This window comes from Phascolarctos cinereus, unplaced genomic scaffold, assembly GCF_003287225.1.
Source record: "Phascolarctos cinereus isolate Bilbo 61053 unplaced genomic scaffold, phaCin_HiC Scaffold_2;HRSCAF=192, whole genome shotgun sequence".
NCBI lineage: Eukaryota > Metazoa > Chordata > Mammalia > Diprotodontia > Phascolarctidae > Phascolarctos > Phascolarctos cinereus.
Window position 1 is genome coordinate 145,408,500 of NW_027555625.1, and position 25,541 is coordinate 145,434,040.

At 40.8% G+C, this 25,541-nt stretch overlaps 1 protein-coding gene across 4 annotated transcripts in view; it reads left to right on the forward strand.

Moving 5' to 3' along the window:
* ZNF395 (zinc finger protein 395) overlaps window positions 1–25,541 on the forward strand; it is a 75,253-nt gene that overhangs the window by 31,723 nt on the left and 17,989 nt on the right. Inside the window, exons 2-5 of one of the 4 annotated variants that reach the window (XM_020988686.2) lie at window positions 123–245; window positions 14,175–14,442; window positions 17,013–17,248; window positions 23,412–23,521. In XM_020988686.2, the coding sequence (XP_020844345.1) occupies window positions 14,188–14,442; window positions 17,013–17,248; window positions 23,412–23,521 (601 nt within the window). In that variant the 5' untranslated portion in view covers window positions 123–245; window positions 14,175–14,187. The remainder of the gene's footprint in view (window positions 1–122; window positions 246–14,174; window positions 14,443–17,012; window positions 17,249–23,411; window positions 23,522–25,541) is intronic. The other 3 variants (XM_020988695.2, XM_020988679.2, XM_020988704.2) reach the window with 3 other exon arrangements.

Sequence of the window (25,541 nt, forward strand, 5' to 3'; positions counted from 1 at the left end):
CCCAGGATTTTGTAGTGAATTAGCAAGCACCCTGAATGGAGGAGAGAGAGGAGATATGTCATATAAACACTTCCAAGCCCCACGCCCTTTTCTTTTCAAATACCTAGTTGTTTATCTTACAGAATTCAGAAGAGAAAGCGGGACGGTGAGGAACAAGCACTTAAGGACCTCCTGTGTTCTAGACACTGTGCTGGGAGCTCTAGGGATAACTTACATGATCCTCACATCATCATCACCTCTGTGAGGTAGGGGCTGCTTTTATCTCCATTTTACAGTTGAGACCATGAAGATCATTCAGTCCAGCCTCTTTACAGATGAGGAAACTGATGCCTGGAGAAGTCGTGGCTTCCCAAAGGTCCCTCTCCTAGTAAGTTACAGAGCCAGGGGTCTAGCCTAGGACCACATCTAGTATTCTGCCTTACCCTGTGTTTAAGGATGAATTTTTTTGTGTGTAGGAATGTGTGTGATTGAAACATTCGATGTGGGAAAAAGTGAGGGATATTGACAGGTAACTGGAGAAATAATAAGCACTGTAATGTATATTCTAATGAACCATTAAGAAAAAAGTTATATTACATTCAGCTTCTTTTTAAGAAGTTGGTAAAATATGTAATCCATTTGAAAAACAGATTTCCATCAAAAAGTTAAAATAGAAAATGTTTTAGAGCTTAAATGCTTAAATTCAAGTGTTCAGGAGTGCAATTTCTGCCTGGTAGCATTAAGAAAATTCTTTATTTCTCCATCTGTAGTAGGAACAGAACTATCTTACTAAACCTTTCTTAACTTTCATATTATGAGCAGGGCCACAACAGTAGTTCTCAAAGGGTATGCAGAAGCATACTTGTTTTGGGGAAGGGAATACGTTTTATTAAGTTCTTACCACATGTTAGGCACTCTACAGATATCCCATTTCCTGGATGTGCTGTGAGTTGTATGGAACTTAATGCTTATAGTAAATACGTGAGTATTTATTACTAGAAGAGTTCTACGGTGCACTGGGTTAGAGAAAGTATTCCCTGAACCAGATCATTTGTTGTAGAGAATTCTTTGTAATCACATTGACAAAAGATACTGTTACTATAGCCCATCTGCCGTAATTTGGTATAACATTGTTATTCTGGATAACCAACCGTTTGTTGTTACACTGTGCTGTTCACTATAGAAGAAAGATTTGCTGTCAATCAACAAGCACTTATTAATAACAGCAGAGAGAATGCAGTGAATTTGAATCTAAATTGGTTTAATTTGATTCAGTGGTAGCATCTTAAATATTTCTCATATTGGCTCATGAAAGCTACATTGTGGAGGTAGCAGGGCCAAATAGTGGCTTCAGAATCAGTATACATGCTTATATGTGTGTCTATACATTTTGTTTGTATTATATATATGTATTATGTGTATATATACCTGTATGTGTGTATGTTCAGTTGTTTCAGTCATGTCTGACTCTTTATGACCCCATTTGGGGTTTTCTTGGCAAAGATACTGGAGTGGTTTGCCATTTCCTTCTCCAGCTCATTTAACAGATGAGGAAACCAGGGCACACAGGGTTAAGTGGCTTGCCCAGGATCACACTGCTAGTAAGTGTCAGACCAGATTTGAACTCAGGGAGATGAGTCTTCCTAACTCCAGGCCTAGTACTCTTAGTACTCTAACCACTGTACTTGTTAATTAATTGACTGACAGCCTCTTTGGAGCACTCCAGAGCAAAGATATCCTTTGGTATGAACTCTTCCTTTATTCTGAGAAAGGATCTCCCCAAATGGGAAGTTTGAGAACAGTTTTGCCAGGGAAGTAGTAAAAGTGGTGGTGTTGAAGTTGGAGGTCTGCTAGCTAGATTCTCAGACCATCAGAGCTGGATGTGACCTGAAAGATGATTTGATCAAACTCCCTCCTTTTGTAGGAGCAGAGACAGAACAAAAGAGAAGTGAAAACAAGTGGCTTTTACCCATGGGCATAAGGCAAGTTAGTAGAAAAACTGACTTTTGGTGATAGGGATACAGACTGTCACCATTAGAAAAAAATAGGAAGGTCCCAGATGAATTTTCGTATAGTGAAACTGTCCAGTCATGAAAAAATCTGATCTTTACTAGGGGAGATCTGACCTATGTCAAGGGTCTGTAACTCAGTAGGTAAGTCCTAGGCCATTGGACTGTCAGAAGTGAGGTTTGAGGGGCAGTGTGATAAGTGGGTGAGAGTGTAAGACTTAGAGTTGGATTTGAATCCTGCTTTGGACATTTCTAAACTGCGTGATCCTGGGTAAGCCAGTTTCCTATTTTTTCTATGAATTCTCTATATTTCCTATAAAATAATTGGACTCATTGACTCTTGAAAGTCCCTTCCAGCAACTAAGTCTCTGATCGTATGAATCCACACCTTCCTTATTCTGTGCTAAGCATTCCATGGACTTTATTCTTGAATAATATCTTTAATAGTATCTTTAAGTTGTTTGCTGTTTGAGTGGATTGTGTTAAGTAAAACTTCTCTTTCCAGGGCTCACATCTGTTACAAAATGAGAGAGAAAGTTTACTGCATAATGTTTTGACCTTTGGAAACACTAAGATCAGACTTAGAAATTTCAACAAACCTTTAAAAATTACACATTTAAAGAAGAAGGCATATATAAATATATATATCTATCTATATCTATATACATAGGGATGTGTGTGTATACATGTATACATATATCTATATGCATCTATGTATCTATGTATCTCTCTCTCTCTCTCTATGTATATATCTCAGAACACTAACTGGTATATTTAAAGTGTTAATGCTACACTGTAGCCAGAATGTCACAAAGTAACAATCCCCAAAGTCAGAATTTAATACACTGCAAAGACTGGGCAGTACTTGTCCCATTAGAGACTTGATAACCATTAAAGCTTCCTAATTTGGCTAAGTTTTATGCACTCCTCAATTCTGAACCTACTGTAGCCAAGGATACTTCTCTTTATTTGTGCTTGTCAGGAACTCCCAAGACCCGGCTCAGGTCCCACCTCCTCTGACTACTCCAGCCTTCATTGGCTTCTTTGCTTCTGAAATTCTCCGTCAGACCTGCAGAACCTGTGAACCACAGCACTCTTGAGTGTGGCGCACAACACTCCCATCCATATATGGCCCAAGTCAGATGGAAATGTCATCACTTTTTGATTCGAATGTTGATGTATTCATTCAGAAGAAGACGTATCCAAACATGTGGTTTTCTAAGTCAGCATGCAGCCCTCCAGGATCTTTATGTATGGTTTAGTGGGGCCCCCCTCCCCATCTATTCGAGTTTGACACCACTAGTCTATACCAGTCCATCACAACTTAATTATGTGTGGCTTTGTAGCATTTGTTACTGTTTCATGATGTTAAACTTTCGTCTTTGGAACTAGAATCTGAGTCTGCTGAGGCCTTATTAGTGCCTACTGTGTACCCTTCGTTGTGGCTCCATCAGTGCAGGCCTGTTGGTCAATAGTGATTGATGCTTGGCATGTTTGTAGACGTCTTGCTCACTAACCACTATAACAGTTGGTTGTAGTATCCGTGGATGAATGGGAGGACATAGTAGATGGGGACATTCAGTCTTTTCCCCTCCCTTCTTACTGGAGGCGTTGTCCAGTGTCAGCTGGGACGTGGACTTGTCTGGCACCTGTTCAATGTCAAATAGCAACTGGACAGATGATTGTAGTAAATAGAGTTTGTTCTTACTCCTGTTCCTTTTATTCAAGTGATGGCGGGTATCCTCATGCTTTTAGTACAACAAACTGATATTTGTTGAGCCTGGGAAAATATTGATCATTTTGGGACATTGGCCAGCAAATACATGTTAGGGGAGAGGAGTGAGATGGTACTTCCCTGTTACACAAGTTTTGGGAAATTCTGTTAGGAAAGAATTGTGTAGTGTGTAGAGTGGAGTCAAGAAGACGTGGATTTGAATCCCACCTCACATTCTAAGAAGGTGGTAGTGGTGTAGCAGAAAGAGTGTTGGGTCTGAAATTTGAGGACCTGGCTTTGAGTACTGGCTCCTGTGAGTTTAGAATTCTGCTAAGTGAATTTCTGTTAAGTAAAGAATGGATGAATTGGCTTCCCCTCACCCCCTCTTTCCCCTCTCCCCACCAGGCTAAAATGGGATTGTTGCTACTCTGCAGGTTTATTCCTCTCACCACTATGCTGTAATTGTATGGCAGAGCCTTCAGATAGATGGCTGGGTGATGTGGGCCACTTATTAACTCTGAAGGAAAAAGGGGGGGATGGAAGAGAAGAGGAAAATCGGTGTGAAGGAAGTTGTATCATAATTTAAGTACAGTAGAAGCACAAGGTGAAAGGAGAACAACAGGCCAGACACTGATTTTAAAGCATGAAACAACAGGAGATTGGTTCTGTAAAGTGGTGTATGGGCCAGAAGTAACTCTGGAAAGAGGGGACTGTTATTTACTTCTGGATTCCTAAGGAACACTTGTTGGGCTGTGCTGTCAATAGGGCCATATCTATATCTATATCTATATCTATATCTATATCTATATCTATATCTATATCTATATCTCTCTCTCTCTATATATATATATCTATCTCCTTAGTAGATATAAAAACTGTGTTTCTACTGTCATTGCTCTTTAACATAAAAGAAGTAATTCAATTAATACCAGAAGAATCTACCCTGGTTTTCATCTGACAGACCCTTAATGTTTTTGAATTGAATTGAATTTATTTCTGGAGATTTTTTCATTGTCTTGCTCTTACCATAAAGTTGATCAAAACTTTTATTAAAATTTTCAGATGATCATATTTTCTCTTAGTGCCCTTTAAGAAAGCAAGCAATGTTTAAAGGTCTCTCCAGAGCTACTAAATGATTAACAGTGATATAGTCTGTTTACCAATGTTGGCATGAGGCATTGACCTTTAACTTGAGGGGAGATAGTTGGTAGAGTGTGAAAAGAGACCTTTTTTGAAAAAGGAAAATGCATGAGTCAATTAAATTATAAATTTATGGAGTAGTTATTCTTTGGGGGAAGTAGCAATTTAATTTACGTGTTTTGATTTTTAATTGAGAAGACTGAAATGTAAAAGGATCCACTTGTTATTTTTAAAGGCTCTGTTAAATAAATAGTGGTATATTAAAATTCTGTATTCTGGTCAATAAAAATGAGATGAGGGAGGAGAGGGTGACATAAAGGGAGAAAGCAACCTGATGTCAGACAGGAGTTGAAAGAGAACTTGGAAAACTCAGTAACTCTGCGGGGAGATGCCATAAGATAATAAGGAAACAGTCCAGTGAGTCTGTATTTGTGAAAATAAAATTGAGGGGCAAAGAAATAACTGGTTTGCTATATTTCCACAGGTATACTTTATCTATGGTTCTGTGAAAACAAATTAGATGAAACAACAGGGAACAATGCCATAGAAACAAACTGTGTGCCTGAGGCAGTCAACTGAACAACAGCTTTAGATGGATTGTAATTGCTTTGAAAAAATTGAGATCTTTTAATTTTGTTTTAAATGTTGAATATCTTCAGAATTACTTGTTTCTTGTCCTGCCTAAAAGTTAGAAGTAGAAGTAATTTCAAGGTGATGGCCCTGTCTAAAATTTAGAAGTACAGGTAATTTCAAGATGCTAGCTTTTTTCTCTTATTCTGTGCAGAGGAACCCTAACGTTTTGCCCTGGAAAATGAGAAAATGTTAACATTTTATTTTGTAGAGAATAAAATTGTCTGCTTTTGTGGAGTAACATTGCCATCTTGTGGTCATTTAGGGTATATTAGCCTGTACCATTTAGATAGAGTTAAGCTAAAAGTGGGACTTGTCACCTCTCCTTGGGTGACAGAAGTGAGATAGAAGAAAACATTTTTTGGGGGAAAAGTAGTCTGTCCCTCACTTTAAAAATGGTTGTTCTCAGTTTAATTCTAGATTCCCTTTTTATTTTAAAGTTTGGGGGCACAGTAGCTTCATTTTGTTGAATGTAATAATTCACATTTCACGTAGTGCTTTTAAAAGTAGATAGTATTTTACTTGTGAAATAGTATGATTATCCTTATTTTGTAGGTGAGGTAACTGGCTCTCTGGGGAGTTAAATGATTTTGAACAGGGTTACACTAAGTGACATAGCTCAGATTCATGCCCAGGTCCTCCAAATCTAGTATTCATTCCATTAGACTATGATGGTTTCTATGGGTGTATAATGTCATACATCTAAATCAGAACTTTTTAGTGACATTGGCTTTTGTTTTCTTACTGTTTTTTCCCTTAAAATAGTAACTTTCTTGTTCTTCACAGGATTCACGTTTAGGCCCCCTTTCTAGTTCCTTGCTCTGTCGCTAATTATCTATGTGACTATGAGTAACTCCATCTATTTGGACCTCAGTTTCCCCATTTGTAAAATTAAGGTGAAGAGACAGACAGCCTCTTCCAGCTCTAAAATCTTGTGAGATCTATTCCTTGAGATCCTGAATAGAATCCAGGAAAGGAAACTAGCACCTCTCCCCCACCACCCTTTTTTAGTGTTTATAACTGAATTATTATTATTATTATTATTATTATTATTAAATCCAGGAATCTACTTTGTATGTAAACTCTCTTTTCAAATAATGGTGCCATTACCACATGGAGTGGCATAGAGGTAGGATAGGACCTTAAGGACATAAAGTTTTAAAAAAATAACAAAATAGGTAAGAAAAGTTTGACCTATACTATTAATCATGATAGTTGAAGCCCAACTCAGTAGTTGGTAAGAATCTTATATTGTGGACAGTTGTCCAAACTCATCTCTATTCAGTATTCCTACCAGTTCCCCTGCCTTATTCTGATTTCCTGTAAATTGTAAAGGTCACAAACCTGAATAATAGGATCTGGGCAGTCTTGTGATCTTAAAGAAAGAATTTAAAGATAAGAAACCAAATCTATATATAGAATGTGAGAAGTGTTTAATTTTTGTGGAGCTTAGCCAAACAAGTTAAGGAGAAGAGATAAATGAGAAATTTCAGTTTGCTTCTGCTCGATGTCCCCCGTTTTGAAGTATTTGGGGGATGGAAAGTGAGAAATGATGATAGATGAATTCCATTTCTCACCCATCCTCTTGCCTATCAGTCATTTGCTGCCTATATGACCTTGGCAAATTCACTGGACTTGTGTTACTCTATCTGTAAAATGAGGTTGTATCTCATGTTCTGTAAGGTCCCTTCCAGTTCTAAATGTATGATCTTATTTTTCCTCTTTATCTTCCTCTGTCTAGTGAGACAGACATGCTTGTGATGATAGAACAGGGAGGAGGTCATCTTTTATGGAGCTGAATTTTATAGGAAGGTTTATTGGACATTCAGCAGAGAAATACAAGTGGGTCGGGCAGCAGGACTCGGCCAGTAGTTTTATCAAACCAAAGGGGAAGAAGCTAGCTGATTCACAACACACCCCAAATAGGCTGAGAAGACACTAGAAGAAGATACATCTGTTTATGTATTAGTGGTCATTAATGTAGAAGGGTTCATTTAAGTCAGACTGTGCCAAAGGTCCAAGTCAACATCTTAAAGAACACGGGTCTTGGAATGAGAAAACCTGGGTGGGTGCAAGTGTGGCTTCTTCCACGATGGGATTAAAGTGCTGCATTTGGAGTCAGGAAGCCCTGGATTCAAATTCTGTCTCTCACCCATATTAACTGTGTGATCATGGATGGGTCACTTAATCTCTTAGCCTCAGTGTCCACATCTGTTACATGGGGGTAATAATATCTATAGTACCTACCTCCCAGGGTCATTGTGAGGCTGAAAGGAGACAACAAATGTTTTGGGTTTTTTGTTTGTTTTGTTTTGGTCAGGCAGTGGGTTTAAGTGACTTGCCCAGGGTCACACAGCTAGTAAGCGTTATGTGTCTGAAGCCGGATTTGAACTTGGGTCCTCCTGATTCCAGGGCTGGTGCGTTATCCACTGTGCCACCTGGCTGCCCCAAGAATACAACAACTGTAAGGCATTTCGAGTGGCTTCCAGTCCAGTAACCTTGATTGTCCTCTGCGTTGATCTTTTGGGGGACTTGCCATTGCTGTACTCAGTTCCTCTTTCCAAGACAGACTGTGTGGTCATTAATCATTTTGTTGATACTGTATAAATTCTGTTGGCATAGGATTGTGAAATCAGGAAAGGGGAGCTCAGAATTCAAGTACGTAGTCTTTTGTGCCATGGCATAATTTTGCTTTTGCTGATACAGCTTAAATCACATGTGTCCATGGTTCTGTAGGGTGGGAAGGCAGTTCTATCCAAAATTCTGTGACAGTTTGTCAAGTTGTTTGGAGTACTTATGATCTCTCTACAAATAGAAAGAAAAAGTATCAATGAAGGTGGTCTCCGATCTGGTCAGACCTCCTATTGGGTCTAATCCTAGGTATCATATTTTAGGAAGACATTTATAAGCTAGAGAATGCATAGAAACTGAGTGACAGAAAGGACTCAAAACTGTGCCATCCAAGGAGGAGTGGAAGGAACTGGGCATGTTCAGCTCAAAGATTAAGGGGGTGGGGTATGTTTAAAGCCTCAGAGAGAGAGGTTCAGAGATCTGGAGTTGGAAGGGATCTCAGAGACCATCTAATTCAACCTCTTAATGTGTAAAATTAGGAAATTGAGGTCCAGAGAAATTAAATAACTAGCCCAAGGTCACACAGGTAGTATCAGAGGCAAGATAGACACTGAGGTCCTTGAAACTCCGAGGCCAGTGCCCTTTCTGCCGTGCACAGCCTTCTTACAGTGTTTGAAGAGTTCCCCTGTGGAAGAGAGAGTAAGATTGGCTTTGTCCTAGAGTAACAGAATTTGGGTAGGAATTCTGCTGGGTAGGAAGGAGTAGAACTGGTTTTGGACCAGTATAAGGAAAAGTTTCCTAAAAATTAGTGCTGTCCAGAAATGGGAAAGGGCTGTCTCAAAGGGGAATGAACTATTGTATTCATTACCCTTTCCTTTCATTACCCATTCATTCAGTAACTGTTGTTACTGAAAATCTTCAAATAAAAACTAGATGAGCACTTTTGTGGGATTTTTTTCTGCTCTTACAGTGTATACCACTGGGTGTCTTTTATGGGGGGAGCGGTGGGAGGCAAGTGGGGTTAAGTGACTTGACCAGGGTCACACAGGTAGGTAGCAAGAGTCTGAGGTAGCATTTGAACTTGGCTCCTCCTGACTCTAGGAATGGTTCTTATCCTGTATCACCTAGCTCTCCCTCACAAAGGACATCTTAAATTAAGTACAGGTTGATATAGATGATCTGAGGGCCATTCCAACTTTAGGAGTGTATGATTCTAGTGGGTCAGTCAGCAGGATTTTATTAAGTGATTTTTACATGACAGGGACTGTGTTAAGTAAGCATTGAGAATACAAGGAAAGGCAGTGCTTTTGGTCTCTGCCTTTAAGGAGCTCACATTCTAATAGCTCTTATCTTGGGTCATAGTGAAGGAGGAATCACATAAAGATACCATAGATTTTTAAAAGTTAGGAGAATGGATAGTTTGAAGGATGAGCCAGTAAACTGTCAGATGCCTGTGATATCAAAGAAGACAAGAAGTGAAGAAATGCTATTGGATTTGGCAAAGAGGAAGTTATTAATGGCTTTCAAGACGGCAGTTTCAGGGGGTAGCTAGGTGGCGCAGTGGATAGAGCACAGGCCCTGGAGTCAGGAGGACCTGCGTTCAAATTTGGCCTCAGAAACATAACACTTAGTAGCTGTGTGACTCTTAACCCCAGTTGTCTCACCAAAAAAAAAAAAAAAGACCCATTTCAAAAAGAAATGGATGATGAAGCCAGATTGCAAAGTTAAGAGAGGTTAGTGAGGAAATGGGAGCTAAAGAAATTGTATATCCCCTTACAGCACAATCATAAGTTAATTATTATACATTTATGTTATAGCAGTAGCTATGTTTTTCATTTTAGAAGTTTAATAGCGAAAGGAAGGGAAAGACTTAGTGACCAGTCATCTGTTGGAGGATTAGATATGGCTCAGTGGTAGAGTATGTGCTCAGCAAATAGTAAAGTATGTTGTATGTTTTAGGTCCTGATCATAAGTGACTTGTCATACAGCTAGAGTTAATGAGTACCTGGGAGAATTTGAACTCATGTTCTTTCTCTGACTCCACATCCAGTTCTGTTTCCACCATGCCTGTTTCTGGCAGATCCAGTTGTTAATGCCTATTTGGACATCTTCAGTACTTAGGGGATCTGTGATTTCATCTGTGCCCATTTGGATTCCTTCTCTGTCTTTGTAGGTGGTTTCATGAGTTGCTGTGGCCAAAAATAAATAAATAAACAAAAAAAAATCACCTGGTGGCTTCTGTTAATATGCCTCTTTGCACCTAGTTGGGCTGGTCATTTGGTGATAGGCACATAATCCATCACTGGGCTTGTACTTAATGTCTTTTTATTGGTGAGTACCAGAGCTTTCACTTGTGCTTGAGGAAAATCATTTCAGCACCTGTGTTGAGGAGAGATTGGACAGGAGAGAACGAAAACCGTTTAGGAGGCTATTGCAGTAGTCCAGGTGAGAGGTGACGGGAACCTGGACTAATGCGGGGATTGTGAATGGACAGAAGGGGAGGAAGGTGAGATGTGTTATGGAGGTAGCATCGATGATACCGGGCAGCTGCTTGAACACATTGGGTGGGGGAGAGTGAGATGTTGGGGCTCACTCTGAGGATGTGAATCTTTCACATCCTGAAGTGGGGTGGTGCCCATGACAGAAATGAGCAAGTTTGGAAGAGAGATGACGTTTTGGGGAAAGAGAATGAGTTTTGTTTTTGTGCATGTCGAGTTTGAGAAGTGGCTAGGACATCTGGTTTGAAATGTCTGGCAGTTGGCGATGCTGGACTGGCGCCCAAGAGAGATTAGTGCTGGCCATATGCATAGATTTGGGAGAGAGAACCCTCAAACTGATGAGGTCATCAAGAGAGTGGGAAAAGAGCTTTGGGGTATGCCCACAATTCGGAGGCTTGATGTGCATGATGAATTAACAAAGGAGACAGAGAAAGAGTGGTCAGATAAGTATGGCGAGAGCTCTGTGATTCAGTGAGAGCCATTCTTAGATAGACATGTAAGTAAGCACTTAATAAGTGCTATCTATGCCAGGCTCCGTGCTAAGCACTGGAGGGTACGGATACAAGCAAGCAAGACCATACTTGTCCTCAAGTGCTTACATTCTAATGGGAGAAAACAATCCATAAAGGGCTGCTGCAGAAAGAGTGGGAGAGGTAACATCCAGGCTGTGCTGTGTTAAATGTTTAATGACTGGCTGTCTGGCAGGAAAAAAGTGGTAGTTTAAGCTCCATCGTTAACATTTTCTCCATTACATAAGTCTAGACAATCAACAGGACAATAAATTGAGCCCTCATTTGTAGCATTTGCCAACTTCTGAGTCGTAAATGGTCACACTGAAAATTTAACAACCTGCTCATTTGATAGAGGTGTATGTGCTTACACTGAAAATTTAATAACCTGCTTGAGCAGGTAGGGGCTGGCTCCAGGATATCCCTGGGTGACATGGTGTATAGAGGGCAAGGAAGTGGTGTTACAGAGGTGGGACAGGGGGAAAGAGAAGGCAAAAGCTCGTCTAACAAAGCCTAGTCCCAAGGGCAGAGAGCAAGGTTCTGATGGGCAGCAGGGAGGAGATAGGGTTAGGATCCCTCCTTGGACAGTAGGATCATGTGAGTAATGGAGGAGGCATGACATTGAGCTTCGGGAAATTGTTTCTGTTTCTCTTTCTTTATACTAAGCCTTGGGTCACATTGGATAGGCACTGTTCTCACTTGGTTTCTGTTTTTTTGTTTTGCCAAAGATTTGCCCTAGAAACGATAGAACAAAAATGGCTTATCAGGAGTTTGCTACCCAAGTTAAGTGAGAAGATAATAAGATGGATTTGAGTCACCTGGCCCAGATGAAGTGTTCTGAAAACAAACAACAAACCGTACTTCGGACTGGCAGATATGATTGGTATCAGGGATATTGGGATGAACATGGAAGACAGAAGAGATACTATGGCACTAAGAAAAGGCAGAATGTCCTAATTTTCAAAAGGGGAAGATTGCAAACTGTAAGCCAGTGAGATTGACTTCCGTTTCTGGGAGTGTTCACGTACAGATCACTAAAGAGATGGTTAGTGAATATCTAGAAAAGGAAGCAGTGATTACAAAGGTGGCTTCATGATTGATTAGCCTTAATTTCTTCTTTTGACACTTTTTACACTGGTAGGTTCAGGAAAATCCTGTAGATAAATTTTACCTGAAAAACATTTAATAAAGAACCTCGTGCTCTTCTTCTGGCAGAAATAGTTATGTTGACTTACATGAATAATACATAATTATCTGGATTTAGAACCAGTCAAATGTCCAGACTCAAAAAAAGCAACCATTAATCATTTGGCAAGGAGACTCTTCATAGATCTTGCCAAGAGTTTGCTTGGCCCTGTGCTGCTTAGCATATTTCTTTATTTATTTCATTTATCTGCCTACCTCACATTTATTTATTCATTTATTTATTTCAGGCAGTGATTTGAATAAAAGCGTAGATGGCATCCTCACTAAATTTGCAAATGAAACAAGACTGAGGGGGATAGCTGACATAAGTGGATGATAGAATCAAGATCCCAAAAGATCTTGACTGGACAGAACACTTTATGCTGAATCTAATAAAATGAAATCAGTAGGTATATATGTAAAGTCTTACATTCAGGTTCAGAAATAAGTACCAGATGGAGGAGCTATGGTAAGGGAGCAATTTGTCTGAAAAGGATCTGGGGTTTTTAGTGGACCACAAGCTCAACATGAGTTAGCAGTGTGATGCGGCGACTGGAAGGCTGTTGTGATCTTAGGCTGAGTAAAGAGAGGAATAGCTTCCAGGAACGAGGTGGATAAGTTCATCTTTATTCTCTCCTGGTCAGGTTACATCTGGAATATTTGTTTAGATCTAGGTATCATCTTGATAGACATTGATAGAATGGATGCTGACAAACCCAAGGGCAGCTACGATACTGAAGGGTCTTGACACTCCATGTGATAAAGAGGATCACTTGGGAGGGAGAGTATTCTGGAGAAGGGAAACTCAGTGGAAGGGGGCATAATGCTTGTCTTCAAGTATGTGAAGGTCTATCTTGTAGAAGAGAGATTATGCTTTCTCTGTTTGATCCTAGAGTGGAACGAGTAATGGGTGGAAGGTGCAAAGAAGCAAATTTAGACTTCATATCTGCACAAAAACCTGTCCAAACTTGGAAGTGGCTATCTCAGGAGGCAGTGGGTTTCCCCTCGTTGTTGTGTTATTTCAGTCATGTCCTACTCTTCATGACTCCGTTTGGAGTTTTCTTGGCAAATATACTCGAGTGGTTTGCCATTTTTTTTCTCTAGCTCATTTTACAAATGACGAGACGGAGGCAGACAGGGTTAAGTGACTTGTCCAGGGCAAATATACTTGAGTGGTTTGCCATTTTTTTTCTCTAGCTTATTTTACAAACGAGGAGACTGAGGCAGACAGGGTTAAGTGACTTGTCCAGGGTCACACAGCTAGTAAGTGTCTGAGGCTAGATTAAAATTCAGGAAGATGAATCTATCCACTGTGCCACCAGCTGCCTCTCATTGTAGGTCTTCAGACATTGGATGACCACCTGCCAGGTGTGTTATAGTAAGGATTCTTTTTCTTGTAAAAGTTGGGCTAACTGACTGCTAAAGCCAACTCTGAAATTCCTCTTGTGTCTGCTTTATCCTTTACAAAATGGGGACAGTTCTTGGGGAATTATAAATATAGATAAATGAGTTAAGGCTCTTAGAATACAAGGAGCCTGTTAAAAGAAGGCACAAATAAAATAGCTATCATTAGTTTTGGAAAAAGCTCAAAACTCTTTCCAAAAACGATCAGTAAGTTAGTTTTCTCTATAATACCTACACTGAAATGAGGTGATTTAGGTTTGTGATATGCTTTGGTTTATATCTAGAAAAGCTAGGGTATTAGAAGGATGAACATAACAGCATGCTTATTACCATCATAAATTTTGAGTTGCTCCCGAGTGATTTATGGGACAAAGGAAAAACAGATCCTTATCTTCCAAATCTAAGCACTACATGAAAGGCTTAGAATCAATACATGAAAGGCTTAAAATTCCATCTTGGAACCTTGCCTCCTTGCCCTTTCTTGGTGACAGTTGCTGGACATGGCTTCAGTTGTTTTTCTCACTTTCCTCTCTAGTGCAGAAGGCAGAATGGCGAGTGTGTTGTCACGGCGCCTTGGCAAGCGCTCCCTCCTGGGAGCCCGAGTGTCTGTCCCCAGTGCCTCTGGAGATGGCTTAGCAGCGGCAGTCCAGCCCTCAGGTTCCCATGCTGAGCTGATGGGGGTGGTTGCCCCTCAGCCCTTCCCTGTCTACAAGGACAACCACTGCCAGGAACATCCTAAGGAGATCCTAATGGCGCCCGGTGTCCCAGGTCTGCAGCAGGTGGTGTTTCAGCCAGGGCAGAAGGTAAGTCAGGGCACAGTGTGAATGGGAGTGTATTTCTGTCCCTTTAGGCTTGGAGTTGGAAGACTCAGAATCCTTACTCTCAATTTTGGGATAAGATTGGGTACAGAGAGACAAGTGTCACGGATACTGTTTTTCTCTCAAACCACTCATTTCTGATCTCTCCTATATTGGTCATAAGAGAGGCAGACCTTCTTTACAGTATACGATGATCTCCTGGTTCTGCTCACTTTACTTTGCATCCATTCATGTGAGTTTTCCCAGGTTTTTCTGAAACCATCTCCCTCATCATTTCTTATAGCATAGACTCCATCACAATCATATACCACAACTTATTTAGCCATACCCCAATTGATGAACATCCCCTCAATTTCCGATTCTTTGCCGCTATGAAAAGACCTACAAATATTTTTGTACATATTAGGTCTTTTCCTTTGATCTCTTTGGGATATACAGACCTAGAAGTGGTATTGCTTGGTCAAAGGGTATGCACAATTTGATAGCCCTTTGGGCATAGTTCCAAATGGTTCTCCAGAATTGTTGAACCATTTCACAACTCCACTAACATTCCTATTTTCTCACATCCCCCATAAAAAGAATTTTAGAACCTAAGTCATAGGGTGTTTGTACAACAGACCTTCTGCTGCCTGTGGGTACACCATGGTATAATCCTTAATACCTCTTGCCACTCTGTTGAAGGAAGTGCTCCCAAAAGCCACTGACTTTAGGCCGATCCAGAGTTCACAGAGGCTAGTGAAGTGAGTGGTGTTTATCTTAAATGTTTGCAGAGCCTAGTTGGTGTATATATTTGGTACAGGAGCCAGCAACCTTTAAAAATTAGATACCAGGGTTTTCTTTCATGCTTTTTTTTCTTCACTGGGAGTCATTGTGTACCAAATGGAGTTTTAAAGTTGGACTAGAGTAACACTGACTCATTGTGGGTGGTCCTTCAGCAGGGGGCTGTGGTGGATAGACATAAAGAAAGCAGCTTAGATTGATGTTGGAAGCTGGGATGGGGGTGAATGGCAGTCCCTGTCCTGCCTCAAGGGCCCTCATGATGCAGATCGCTAACCCCAACTTGAGTATATCAAGTCTGTATCTGACCTTGCCCTTGGAGGCTTTGGGTAGGAGTCGAACCTCGCTGCTTTCTCTGTTATATTTCGACTTTTCCTTCCTCTTCTTTGGTGCTCTGGGTAAGGTTATATGTAGTGGGAGTTTTTTATGCTACATGCATCTTGAGGTAAGTGATTGGCTGGATGACTCCTCTCCTGTGTTGTCAGCATGCTTCGGTCTTCCAATGCCACGTGCTCTTTTGGGGGGTGGGGTGGGGAGGGGAAGATACAACCACTTTTGGAATCAAGGGGCAAGTGCCAGTTGATTTGGGGAGAAATCTGGTCTTGAAGTTTGTTCTTGGGTTTTTTTTTTTAATGGTTACTTTGAAATCAGTGTTTTGTCATTCAGGAACCATGGACAGCAGCAGGTGAGGCTCTAGGACTGGATGGAATTTGGGAATGTAGCCTAAAGGTTGCGTACCCCTAGTAGAGCAGACCTAGAGTAGAGATCAGAAGCCATTAAGTCAGAACCAAGTGAGCCGTCTCAACCCAGAGATGACTTGTTAGAGGCAGCATGCTGAGCGTGCTGTGTAGTGGACGAAGTATTGGCCTGGGAGTCTGGATCGACCAGAGTTCAGATTCCACCTCTGACAGTAACAGCTGTTTGACTGTGGGCTTAATTTCCATGAGTGTCCATTTCTCTCTCTGTAAAATAGAGATAATTCCTTTACTGATGACCTCACAGGGTTGTTAGGAATATTAGGTGGAATTAATGCATGTAAAGTGATTTGTGAAGTTTAAAAGTGCTAGGAAGATGTCTCCATTTTCATTCTCCCTCTGTCATCTTCCTTTTCTTTTTTTTTCTTTTTCTTTTTTTTTGGTGAGGCAATCAGGGTTAAGTGACTTGCCCAGGGTCACACAGCTAGGGAGTGTCAAGTGTCTGAGGACAGATTTGAACTCAGGTCCTCTTGACCCCAGGCCCGGTGCTCTATCTACTGCATCACCTAGCACCCCCTCCCCCCACAGTCATCTAAATGGAGAGTAGGTAGGCTATAGGTGTGGAATAATGTAACCAATGGGGTTTTTTGCTTAGCTATATTTACTTATTATGAAGAGGGATTTTTCTGTTAGGGAGAGGAAGGAAGGCCAGAGAAGGGTTGTTGGGAACTGACAATGAGGTTTTTTTGTTTTTTCTTTTTGAAAAAACATCAATAAAGCACTTATTTTTTTTTGGACACTTATTTATTTGCTCTTTGGATTTTAAGGACACATAACTAAGATAATTCCCTGCCTTAACTTAAAACTTTTATGTGGTTTCTGTTGAGACAAGAACTAATGTTGCATTTTCAGCCTGGGCCCTGCAGGTGGGCACAGATGATTGGGGACCCCTGGCTAAAGGGAAAGGTGTGGGCATGGGGAAGCAGCAGCAATTTCTGGCAGACCTTGGGGGTGTTAGCACCCTAGGAGGAGACCTGTGAGACACTGACCATGGGATTCCCTTTTTCTTTCTCCTTTTCCCAGGTCTGTGTGTGGTATGGGGGCCAGGAGTGTACAGGAGTGGTGGAGCAGCACAGCTGGGCAGAAGATAAGGTGACGGTTCTGCTGCTGGACCAGAAATTGCAGATCTGCTGCAAATCAGAGGAGGTGTGGCTGCCGGAGCTGAAGGGTTCTGTGCCTCAACTGCCACCAGCCATGGAACAGGCAGCTCCTGCTACAGTGTACAGATCCGTCTCCAGGAATATTGATGTCCCGAAGAGGTTTGTATGGGAAGGCACTGGGTCCCTGAATGTGTGCGTAGCTCTCTGTGTGATGGGTACTCTCAGTTAGAAGGGCTCTGGTTATAGTGACGAGAATTGAAGGGATTCCCTCTAGACAGGGCCTTGTCTACTGGGGATGGGGTGCCTTTTGTAGGGGTTAGTATTTCGACAGGCCCCAAATTTTAGGGATGGGAGGCTAGCTCAGGGCTCTCTTTCTCTCTCTCACTCAGTTTTAATTTGGGGGAATTTTAATTTTGGACTCTTTTCCTATAAGTTAACAATAATAATAATAATAGCCAGCATTTGTGTAACCCTTTTTAAGATTTGCAAAGTGCTTTATGTATTTTATCTTATTTGAGTCTCATAACTGTGTGAAGTAGGTAACTGTTATTACACTCATTTTATAGCTGAGGAACAGTGAGGCTGAAAGAACTTAAGTGACTTGTTCAGGGTCCCAGAGCTAGTAAATATCTGCAACAGGATTCGAAATCGGGTCTTCCTGACTCCAAGTCCAGCATTTTGTCTCCAGCACCATATTGCTGCCCTGGGATGCTTACCTCACTGTAAAGAGGGCCGAGTAAGTGAGTACTTTATTGTGGTCTTCGTTGAGAGGAGGGAGACACTCACCATGCCTCTGGGTTCTTTGCTTGCCCTTCTCACCTCCATCTATCAATTTTCTGCCTCGGTAAAGAAGAATGCAGTGATATAGATGATCCCAAGCATCATAGAATTGAAAGATCCTTAGTACTTAGCTTCAGGGCAGCTAGGTGGTGCAATGGGTGGAGTGCTGGACCTGGAGTCAGACACTTGCTAGCTGTGTGGCCCTGGGCAGGCCATTTAATCCTCAGTTTCCTCATCTGTAAAATGAGCTAGAGAAGGAAATGGCAATCCACTGCAGTGGGTCACTCCAAATGGGGTCACCAAGAGTCAGATACTACTGAAAAAACTGAACAGCAGCTTAGCTTTGGGTTTTATGGCGTGATTTCCTTCCCCCAGGACTCCAAAAGATTTACCTTTTTAATTGCCACATATTGTAGTATAAGTAGACCTATCAAGGTTAAGCAAATAAAAACCCTCCCCTCTTTGGGACTGATATATGGACAGCAGTGGCCTACCTACCTCATCTCTCTTTGTGCTCTTAGCAGGAGCTGGTTGGTAAGATGGACTCTTACTGCCTTGTTTTCAGCAGCTGTTAATATTCAGTTTATATTTGGCTCTTAGTGGTATTTGCCATAATTTTGTGTAGTCATAGTGGCAGCTATGTGGTGCAGTGGGTGGAGTGCCAGACCTGGAGTTAGGAAGACCTGAGTTCAAATCCAGTGTCAGACACTTACTAGCTGTGTGACCCTGGGCAAGTCACTCAGCTTCTCTCTGTTTGCTTCAGTTTCCCTAATTGTCAAATTGGGTAAATAATAACACCTAACTTGCAGGGTTGTTGTGAGGCTCAAATGAGGTTTTACTCATAGAGCACATAACCACAGGGCCTGGCTCACAGTAGGTGCTATATAAATGCTTATTCCCCTTCCCTCTAGTTTGTAGTTTCTTTTCATCAGATTTGCAGGTGATGATTTTCCATGAAATTAAATGTTTGGGGTTTTCCTCTGAGAAATAGTACAGTAGGAAGAACATTGACTCTGGGGTTAGAGATCCTGGGTTCAAATCTCAATTCTGGGGGACAGCAAGGTGGCGCAGTGGATAGAGCACTGGCCCTGGAGTCAGGAGGACCTGAATTCAAATCTGGCCTCAGACACATTAACACTCACTAGCTGTGTGACCCTGGGCAAGTCACTTAACCCCATTGCCTACCAAAAAAACCAAAAACAAATCTCAGTTCTGACAGTACCTACATTTGTGACCTTCTGCAAATCATTTAGTCTCTCTGGACCTTAGTTTCCTCACCTGTAAAATGGGGGGATTGGGTTTGATGGCCTCTGAGTTCCCTTCCAGCTCTCAGTTAATGATTCTGTCATGTTAAGTGACAACTTAGCTGCTTCAGGTGCTATTAAATACTTAGTTTGATGTACCTGGGTGTTAGCAAGTAAAAGGCATATTGTTTATTACTTTATATAGCAATTCTTGTTACTTTTGCCTGTCACATTACCTTGTAAGCTGAGATTTACCATTCCTGGTGTGAATGGGAGAGAAAAAAAACTTTCCTCATATTCTTTTCTAAAGCAGAATTTTAGAAACCTTTTGGCACTACCAGGCAATGCTGTGATGTTTGGGACTTAAATTTGGTGACAAAACAGTAGATGTGGACTAGTATTCAGTAGATTTTTTTTTTGCCTAGACTTTTGTGGGGAATGCCTAGTATGGAAACTCTTCATTCACCCATATTGTCAGCTCATCTATAATTTCAATTTCCTTGGGCATTGAGAGGTTAAGCTGTGGATCCGTGGTCAGCTAGTATGTGTCAGAAATAGGATGTGAATCCAAATTTTCCTGGAGTCTAAGGCTGATAGCTTCTCATTCAGTAGATATAAATGGGTGAATAAAAAAACATTCATTAAGTGCTTACCTCTGCAAAGCACTGTGCTAATTACTGGAGATACAAGTGGAAAAATGAGCTCACATTCTAATAGACAACCCATAAGAGTCCTAGGGGGCAGCAGGAAGATGCTATGGCTTACTGATCCTTAGGATGTAGTATCAGCACAGATGGAAATGCCTGGGACTTTGGAGGACTCAGAAACAGGGCTGCTGGGAAGACCCTGTGATCCAGATGGAAAGTAATCCAGTTTGACTAGAGTGGAAAGGGGAGAAGACTAATATAGAAGCGCATCTTTTTGAATGTCATTTTGATTAAGAAGGTCATATTCATTTCTGATATTGAACCATTTGACAGTGCCAAGGACTTTGGTGGTGAAAACTTTCTTTTTCAGGTCTTCGGTATCTGGCTACTGAGGAGGTAGGGGCTATTATGTTAGCAGAGACAGCTCTTACAGTCTCGAGATGTCTCTACTGGAATTGCTTGCTTCCCTGGATGATGGTGGCAGGATCAGACTAGAGGTGGGAGATACTGTTAGTCACAGGATTGTTGGGCATATAAAGTCCTAGGTAGTGTCTCCATGGGGCCCTGAGACAATGTGTCAAGGGTAGTAATTTGATTTTCTTTCATGTAGCAATGAAAGAAAAATTTTAATTATATAACAAGGTGCTAATGTTAACTTCTTGCCATAAACTGTCGTTTTTTTTGGTGAAATGAAATCAAGGCGGATCTCTCATCAGATACAGGAATTCTGGAATGCTTTCCAGAAGTTTATTTCAAAAGATGTCTTTTTTTTTCTTTTGTGGTAATTTCAGCATTAACTCATGCCTCTAATTTTATTCTCAAACAACTCAAATTTATTTTTGAAAGAGTTTTGTAGAACTCTCAAGGTTTTGCCAGTGTGGAAGAACTTGATCATTGAAGTTTGGTTTAAGGAATTTTTATTTAAAGATCTTGAAATGTCTTTAGTTTATGGGGCTGTTGTCCTAGGAAATAGGTCCTATTGACGTTCACAAGGTGACAGTTTGCTTGTTTGGTTTCTTTGTGAGGATAAGGCTGGTTTGTAAGTATGGCGTAGAACCTACCCCTTCTTAAAAAGGCATAGACAGATGATTTGAATATCTAAGTTATATAGGCTTCTTTGTCATCTTATTTTTCGTCGTTCTTAGTCTGTTTTTGTCTCTGAATCAATTACCGTATATTGTATAGTAGAAAGAAGATCAGATTGGGATTCAAGAAGACCTAGGTTCATATCCTACCTATGACCCTTATTAGTCCATTCACTTTACCAGCCTAAGCCTCAGTTTCCACATCTGTAAAATGGCAGTAATACTTGCAGCACTAGGTTATCTTTTTTATTTGTTTAAAGACTGGCTCTCCCTAGCTCACCCATGCTGTAAGTTCACAGGCCTTAATCCCACTCTGATCTGTGTAGAAGCTTTGACCTTTTCTGTTTCTGACATGGACTGATTTGCTCCTTCATTAGGCAACCTTGGTGAGCTCCCCTTCCTCTCCCAGGGGCTCACTGTATTAAAGCCAGACTTGGTTTTGACACTCTGTTGCCATAATCCACATAGCTCAGAACTGAGCTCAAGAGTGTTGGGGATCTGTAAGGATGTAGAGGGCCACAGGCTGTTCAAGAGGTCTCACTGATGGGTGAAGGCGCCCAGCGTTTGTTGTGCACTAGCTCACTTGGCTATAGAGCCTACCTAGGGCCTAGGATTTCCCAATCACCTGATGAATCAAGACCAGCTTGATTTTCTATCTCGAATGTGCATTGATGAAGCGGGAGGCAGGATGGAAGCAACTCCGTTTATTTTTAGCAAAGCGCTTACTTATATAGTAAAATAACAGGAGCTCTTTCTCAAGTTACAATGACGTATAGGCCATGCTGTGCTCAAAGGCAGTGCGTGCACGTCATGTGCACTTATCTGACTCCAATCCCAGAATCGACTGCTAATGACCATACAATAACCAGGAGAGTTAAAGATTGTTACGGATCCATACAATGGAGCACCGAACCAGGCAAGCGACCTTTGCTCAAAGATCAGCACCCGAGAGGGGCCTTCACCCATCAGTGAGACCTCTTGAACAGCCTGTGGCCCTCTACATCCTACAGATCCCCAACAAAGAGATGTGTCAACCTCCAGGAGCTGGATTTACAGCTGTGTCGCCCATGCCAGAGGAGACTACTTTGAAACTTTGAATAAGATAATGTGTGTAAAGAACTTTGGAAACCTTCAACAGACTATATAGGGTTGATTGTTGTTAATGATAATGATTGAGCAGCTAAGTGGTGAAGTGGATAGAGTGCTGGGCCTGGAGTCAGGAAGCACTGAGTTCAAATGCAGCCTCAGACACTTACTACCTGTGCGACCTAGAGCAAGTTACTTGACCCTGTTTTCCTCAGTTTTCTCATCTGTGAAATGAGCTGGAGAAGGAAATGACAGACTACTCCAGTATCTTTGCCAAGAAAACCCTGAATGCAGAGTCAGATGCAACTGAATAACAACAATGATAATGATATTCTAGTTTGGGTTTAATCCTGGTTTATTCCCTTGCTTTGTGTCTCTGAGTAAGTCATTTAGCCTGTTTCCCCACCTATTAAATAAGGGGATTATATTGGATAGATGACCTGTACATGTTCTTCCATAAACAGGAGATTGACCTGGGCTCAGGCAAGTTACTTGGGATTGGTCTGAAGTTTGCACTTGAGTTTACTTACATTAGTAATAAAACTCACAACGTGGTAGTTTTTTTTTTACTTTATTTAGACTTTTTTTGTGTATTTCTAGATTTTAATTGATTCAAAGGTGTTGGAAAATTCTGACAAAATACAGCAATACATGTTAAAATTATATGTTATGCTAAAGCAGTATTTATACCAGGAATATAAAGACAGCAATATTAGAAAACCGATGAGCATAATCAATTAAATGAACAAAGCTTACTTCAATGGATCTATAATCATATAGGGTATTCCATTGAATGATGCATTTCAACCTATCCACATCTTCCTATCCCATGTGATTTTTAAAACATTTATTTATTTTTAGTTTTCAGCATTCACTTCCATAAGATGTTGAGTTTTAAATTTTCTCCTCATCTCTCCTTTTCCCCTACCCCACAACATGATTTTTTTTTTTAAAATAGAAATCTGATCTGTGTGCTTTACATGTCTTTATATGTCAAACCTTGTTATATGTTACGGGCAGCTAGGAGTCATAGAGGATAGAGCAGTGGCCCCGGAGTCAGGAAGAGCTGAGCTCCACTGTGGTCTCAGATACTGACTAGCAGTATGGCCCTAGGCAAGTCACTGAACCTCTGTCTGCCTCAGTTTCCTCATTTGTAAAATGAGGAGAATAATAGCACCTACCTCTCAGGCTTGTTCTGAGAAGCAATTGAGAAAATATTTGCAAAGTGTGTAGCACAGTGGCTGTCAAAAAGTCAGAGCTTAACAAATGCTTGTTCCCTTTCCACCTCCCCCCTGCTTTGGGTCGTCTTCCTTGAGGACCCAGTAATGTTGCAGGATGTATCCCAGAATCGTAGGATTGCAGTGATCTACAGAGTGGATAACACACATGCAAAGTCATCAGGAGAACATGGTGGTTATGTAGGCTCATGGATTTTTTTTGGGCCGTCTTAATCCTTACCTCTCCCTCTGTTTGCATTTAGGAAGTCAGATGCAGTGGAGATGGATGAGATGATGGCGGCCATGGTCTTGACCACGTTGTCTTGCAGTCCAGTAGTGCAAAGTCCTCCTGGCATTGAGTGCAATTTACCTGGTGAGTCTTGCTAAACCCCAAGAAAAATACTGAGTGGGTATCTGGTTTGGAGGCGGCCCCTTAAACTTAACATTTTTTTAGCAGCTGTATGCAAGGAACACTGGCCTTGGACATCAGGATTCCTGGATTCTGTTCTCAGTCGCATTCCACCTCATTCTTTCTGAGTGACCCTGTGTTAGTTGCCTCCCTTCTCTTTTCTTAGTTTCCTCACCTGGGGAGGAGGATCCTGGAGCATTTTGAAGATGAATGAGAGCATTGGACAGAGTCTCACTCACTGGCCAGATGAGTAAGTTCCTCCTTGGGAGTAAGTTAGGCACTTGTGGGGAGCTTGAACTAGGCCAGTACAGGGATATTCTGTTTGCTAGGAAAATAGCATGTGAGTGGCCTCCAAACGTTCATGCCCCTCTCCAAGTGTCTTAATTCAGCCTTGTAAACTAGGACAAGCCTACAGGGCCAGACCCCAAAAGATATTAAGTTAAGCCTCAACTCAGTCCCAGTCACGGGCAAGAAAATATTTTAATAGAAAGTAAAAATGTGACCTCACAGCAAACTGATTTCTCTTTCTGAATGCTTTTGGCACTATTTGAAACATGCTGTTGCCATTACTGTGATGAATATTAGTAGTTTGATCAAATTTGTTGTGTGGGCCTGAAGGTTTTTAAATTAACTTGTAGGGCTGGCCTGAAACTTACTCCCAGGGAACAACTTTACTTACTGGCATAGTCCATCTAACATAATTATCAATTATTCTGAGTTTTGTGGGGGAAATACGACATTTTTGGTAAGAAAAAAAATTACGTTTATGTAATTGATTAATTTATCAGTTACTTTTAAAAAAATACTGCTTTAATATTTAAGTGTTTTAAGTCTTCCTCAATATCAAGGAAGAGACTGATGTACATAATTTAGTCAGTGGAATGTCATTTGCTGGCTCTGTGAGCACATCTTAAGTACTTCAACAAGTGGAAGAATGTAGCCAGATTTCTGAACCTGCAACACACACACACACACACACACTCGCGCGTGCACACACGTGCGCATGTGTGTGTATGTATATATATTCGTGTTCATATTTCATATATTTGCATATATGTGCACATGTATGCATATATGCTATAATGCAGAAATAGAAATTAAAATATAATAAATATTATGATGTAAGTATTGTATACTATCATATAACATAAACATATAAAATTAAAACATAAATATAATATATGACACAAAACATATACATAATGTTTATATATTATGCATGTGTATATAGAGTGTATATATACACGTGTGTGTGTGTGTGTTTGTGTGTGTGTGTAAATGTAAATGTGTTTTTCCCAGTGATGGTGGCAAGGCCCTTAAAGTATTAGTACAAAGGGACCTACATAGGATTTTAACTCTACCACTGAATCTGCCAAGGTTAGCCAAAGGCAGAGGAGAGAGTCTCAGGAAATTGGTGCAAAGGGAAAGTGGACTGTTATAAAGACATCAAGTCCAGCCAGTTCATTGTATCCCAACTGGCACCATTCCATCCGTCATCTTACCTCTTTATCTGAAATGTTTTAAGCTTTTTCTCTCAAGGAATTAACTTATTTTTAAAATCAGAACAAATGGCTGATTATCGTTGGAATAAGTGAGAAAATAGCATTTACTTGATAGCTAATGCATTATAGAGTAAGGTATATTTTGACAACCTTCTCTAAAATTGGGCGCTATTTAAAAATATTAAGGTTACTCTTGGCTTTTTTCTTGAGGATTGCTATGTAAGCATTGATTTTTGTATAGAAAGGGGAAGAAGTAAGAGTTACTGTTCAGTTAGTGGCAATAGAAATTGTGTAGAAAACAGAGTCTTGCCCCACGTGTGTTGAGTGTGATCACATAAAAGGCAGCACTAGTTTTTGCAGGTTTTCAATACTTAGCACATAGCACCTAAAAAATACTTATTCAGGGGCATTTAGGCAGTGCAGTGGATAGAGCAATGACTCTGGAGTCAGGAGGACCTGAATTCAAATCCGGTCTCAGACAC